The sequence below is a fragment of the Ascidiella aspersa genome, chromosome 4 (assembly GCF_963924565.1).
Source record: "Ascidiella aspersa chromosome 4, kaAscAspe10.2, whole genome shotgun sequence".
Classification (NCBI taxonomy): domain Eukaryota; kingdom Metazoa; phylum Chordata; class Ascidiacea; order Phlebobranchia; family Ascidiidae; genus Ascidiella; species Ascidiella aspersa.
The window spans coordinates 27867027-27871974 of record NC_139450.1 but is presented as its reverse complement, the minus strand read 5'-3'; the positions used below and the strand labels follow the sequence as shown (position 1 = coordinate 27871974).

The window sequence follows — 4948 nt, the reverse complement described above, 5'->3', positions numbered from 1 at the left end:
GATATTACATTTTCTTGGTAATGACTGCTAAACCTGTCCCTTATTTAGACACCTTGAAACATACCGATGTCTGGCGTCTGCACATACACAGAGCATAACAGGCCTTTAGCACGAAATTAAAATCTTTTTTTTCTTGTTGTACTTTATCCAGAATGCATTGTACACGAACTGCAGTTCCTAATCAGCCAAAGATTTCCATTTAGACCTTCATATGGGATTATGTAGGCCTATGCCTTTAGTCATTGGTCAATTTTATTTTTAAGGCACGTTTAACCAATGTAAAACGCTAAATTTAAAGATTAGTACTAGTACAGCAGGTCACGAACGTAAAACAAATCACAACGAAGTAAATCATAGGCGAAAAGACATATGGTTCTATAGACATCAAGATTGCGTGCTGTCATCGGCGCTAATCGATACCAATCAAAGCTACGACAAAATGACAACTCCTAATAATAGTAAACGTGTCAAATGTTTGGTCAGATTTTAGGAAAACACTTTGAGATTCAACCTATAAAAAATATATCTTGACTGTACTATTTGCTTGGCCACTTACAATGCAAATTCCCCATAACAGTTTTTTAAAAAGAAATATTTAATGTAGGCTACAGGGTTTTTTTAAGGTTTGGTAGTTTTAAGAGACCGCAAGTGTTTCATTTAAATACCAAAAAGTTGCAAGTCCAAAATTTGGGAAACCGCTGGAGAAATTTGGGGGACCGTTTCGGTAGGGTAGGGATGTCCGATACTTGATATATTATTTTAAAAAACGATATTTTTTGACAAACATATCACGTCCCGATCTACCAAATAACGTCATAAATTTGCTTAAACAATCAAAATAGCTGAAATTGAAACATTGAATGACTTTTTCGCCAGGATGTTTGTCCAAAATTTGCTTTAATTTTAATAAAGTTTAGTTAACTGCGACCTACTTTTTTGAAAATTTTACTATTCAAGATTGAATCGCTCCGTTGAGTTTTTCATCATGGCTAAAACAATGTTAATTTGCTATCAAAACGGCACCAAAATCATCGCGGTATCGGACGACGTAGCCTACTGATAGTAGAACATAGCATCGGGCATCGGCTCTGAGTTTATCAAACTCCCTAACAAATGGCACAATATTTAGTTTGGGTTTCTTGTGTTTCCGTTCAATAACGGCGTTTGTGGGGATATTTCCTCATCAGAAAAGCGTTTGTCGGCATCGAGTCTCTTGTTTTCAATTTTAAAGAAACAGGTTATTATCAGCCCAATAAGTACAGCTACGCTTTGGAAAACTAGTACAGCAACGCCACCCCAGGCTTTGAAGATGACCGCTCCAATTTCACCGAACAAGGTAGTTGTCGGAAGAACACAGCCGACCACAATAATTGAAACAAAGTTTTCGTCCAGTGGGAATGTCTGTTGTGTAATGATTTCAAAACCCACCACTAACGAAGCTTGACAAGCGGCACCATAAATAAGGTTTGACGTGCAAACCCACAAATAGCTTTTACATTGAACGCTAATCAAAATAGCGACAGTGGACGCAAACGTAAGGCCTGTACCGGCTAGAGACAAAACCTTGTATCGTTTGTAAACATCCACAAATTTTCCAAACGACAGTGTCCCAATGGCCGAACCGACGGAGAAAGCTGTCATGACATAGGCACCCATAGCGTCATGGTTTGACACGAAGCCTTCGATGATTCGAGACATTGTCGTAAATTCCACGACGGATATTTCCCAGATTATCGCCATTGCTAAGATGGCCAAAACGGCGGTTCTGTTTGTAAAAATGGCCTTGGTCTGTTTCCAGAAAGTGGTCGGGACCTTTTTAGAAGCAGGTAAATCCGTTTTGAACCTCTGTGCTTCAGTGGGCGGGGTGGGCGGACGGTCGGTTACAAATATTATAAGCAATATGCTGACGCACAGTGTAACAGCTGTCAGTAAAACATAGAGGATCATCAGTATGTGGTTGTCTTCTAAAAGGTCGCTTTTAGCAGTTGTGGAGTTAGAAAAGTCGAGATGCAGAGATGTTGAAGGTATGACAATCCCCATTATTGCACCAACGTACGTGGCAAAAAGGTTCAATGAAATCGCGGTGCCGACTTCCTTTTCTGGAAACCACATCACAGCAAAAATGGGCGGCGTAGTATACATGAACTGCATTGCAAAACTGTTAAAAATCTGTCCAAGAAACGCCACTCCAAAGCAACTCCGGCAAGAAGTGGAGATCGCAATGCACATAAAGCCAAAAACTGAAAAGACTGCAGCGGATATCGACAGGTTCCTGAATCCCAGAACCCCATTGTAGGCGAGCCACGCAAGCGGTATTGTAGTTACCACTGGGGCGAGAGTATCACCCATCGTCAGCCAATTTACAAGGCTGTAGTGCACGCGAAAGAACTTGACGTAGAAGTTACTGATTTGTCCGAAACACGCAAAAGCCCATCCAACACAAAATTGAAGGAACATCAGAGCAGCTAGGAATGCCCATCGTCGCTTGTACAGCTGTATTTTACCTTTATCCACAAACACTTGATGCATAATATCAAGTGGAAGTAGGCTACTACTGAAGTGAAAATCAGAACACTGAAGCAAATCGTCTTATGTAAGTTTATCGGGCGGCGGAGACGATCAAATGAGCCTCAAATTCACTTGTCATTACATTTTAGTATTTTGTTCAACCTATTGACGTTTTATTCATGTAGCCGTTGTTGAGGCAGTCTGGCATGTGAAATACTACCACGTTCTCGTTAGTAAGCTGTCGTCATTGTTTTCTTTATTGGTTATTATGTGCATATGCAGCGAGATTTGTCGATCACGTCTAATGCTACATCGTAACTTTTGCTTGCGCAACTTGAACGGTGTCACGAGTGTTTTGGTGCGCATTTTAAAATGGTGACAATCTATAAATGATAGTGGCCACAGTCACACACATTTTAGGTCAAAATTTCTTATTTTTTAGGTCAAAAAATAATCGCACACTATAAGCTACTCACAACCTCGTTTATTCGTTCTTTGCGTAAATTACACAGCTAAATTCAAACACAGGTGTTTATTCTATACGTTTATTGTCTGTGCTATTTGTGTGTAAAAAATGGAAACGGTAACCAAGTTTGCAAATTATGAAAACGGTTGATAAATGCTAAATTGTGCCCCTCACTGGCCTACGTCCGCCAAATAGCGTTTACATCCGACGTGTGCGAGTATACCACACCGTGATAAATAGCCGGGATATTAAATAGGCTCTTAACTTTTCGACATTCTCACTCGTATGTGTAGTCAGCTCGGTTTGACCTTAACATTATGCAGCACGCGTTTGTGAAAAAAAGTAAAATACAGCTGTACAAGCGAAGATGGGCATTTCTAGCTGTGATGATGTTTCTTCAATTTTGTGTTGGATGGGCTTTTGCGTGTTTCGGACAAATCAGTAACTTCTACGTCAAGTTCTTTCGTGTGCACTACAGCCTTGTCAATTGGCTGACGATGGGTGATACTCTCGCCCCAGTGGTCACTACAATACCCCTTGCTTGGCTCGCCTACAAAGGGGTTCTAGGCTTCAGGAACCTGTCGATATCCGCGGCAGTGTTTACAACCTTGGGATTTATGTGCATCGCTATCTTCACCTCGTGCCGAAGTTGCTTCGCGGCTGCATTTCTCGGACAGATTTTCAACAGTTTTGCAACGCAGTTGACATATACGACCCCGCCCATTTAGGCTGTGATTTGGTTTCCAGAGAACGAAGTAGGAACTGCAATTTCTTTAAACGTCTTTTCTAACTTCCTCGGCGGAATATTGGGGCTTATCGTTCCTTCGACCTCTTTGCATCTCGATTTTTCAAAATCCACAATTGCAGAAGATTACTTGAATAAGGACAACCACATACTGATGATATTGTACGTTTTGTTCACAGCTCTTACCTTGGTTGTGAGTATATTTCTTATAGTATTTGTAACCGACCGTCCACCAACCCCTCCTACTGATGCACAAAGAACAAAAACAGATTCCTCAAAGTCCAAAGAAGTTCCGCAAACGTTTTGGGCTCAGGTTAGGTCGATTTTTACAAACAGAAGTGCCGTTTCGACAATCATAGCCATGGAAATGATTTGGCAAGTATCCGTCGTAGAGTTTACGACCATGTCGCGAATTATCGAAGACCTCGTGCCGAACCATGACGTAATGGGTGCCTACGTCATGACAACTTTCTCTGTAGGTTCAGCCTTCGGAGCACTGGCGTTCGGGAAAGTGGTGGATGTTTACAAACGATACAAAGTCGTGGCGCTTGCTGGTGCAGGTATTGCGTTCACGTCTTCTGTCGCTATTGTATTTAGCGTTCAATACGAAACCTACGTGGGTCTTTGTATCTTTAATTTTGTGTACGGGACCGCCTCGCAGGGCTCGCTGGTCGTGGGCTATGAAATTGTAACGCAGCAGACCTTTCCGCTGGATGAAAACTTTGTTTCTATTTTTCTGGTCGGTTGTTTACTGCCGCCAGTCGTGTTTTTCGGTGAAGTCGGAGCGGTCATGTTTAAAGCCTGGGGTGGCGTCGCTATCCTTACTTTCCAGAGCTCATCAGTATTTGTTGGCCTTATAGTTTGCTGTTTTATCGATATTGATAACAAGCGATTGCATATTGATGAGGGCTTTTCAAGTGCTGATGAAGAAATGTTGCTGAGAACGCCGTTACTCAACAGAAGCAACAAAAACATAAGCTAAACCTTATAAAACTGTTGCGCTTGTTGTAGCCTTATGTACCAGTTTCTAAATGTTTTTATAATTTAGATTATGTTTACATATATATTATGAATTTCAAATTACTTAATATGAATTCATTCGGGACAGCTTACCCTTGTATTCGGGACAGCTTACCCCGCTACGGTGATCGTAGAACGTTTTCATGTCGTGGACCGCTTTAGCTGCTATTTACAACTCAATTCCCCCCTAAGAAAAACACTAGGCCTAT

The 4948-nt window shown here is 41.3% G+C and overlaps 1 protein-coding gene across 1 annotated transcript; it reads right to left on the bottom strand.

Moving 5' to 3' along the window:
- Positions 1–1125: 1125 nt before the first annotated feature.
- On the bottom strand, positions 1126–2529 carry LOC146157285 (choline/ethanolamine transporter flvcr2a-like). The gene has a single exon (XM_083388157.1). The coding sequence runs from the start codon at positions 2527–2529 to the stop codon at positions 1126–1128; it is 1404 nt and encodes a 467-aa protein (XP_083244283.1).
- Positions 2530–4948: the final 2419 nt, after the last annotated feature.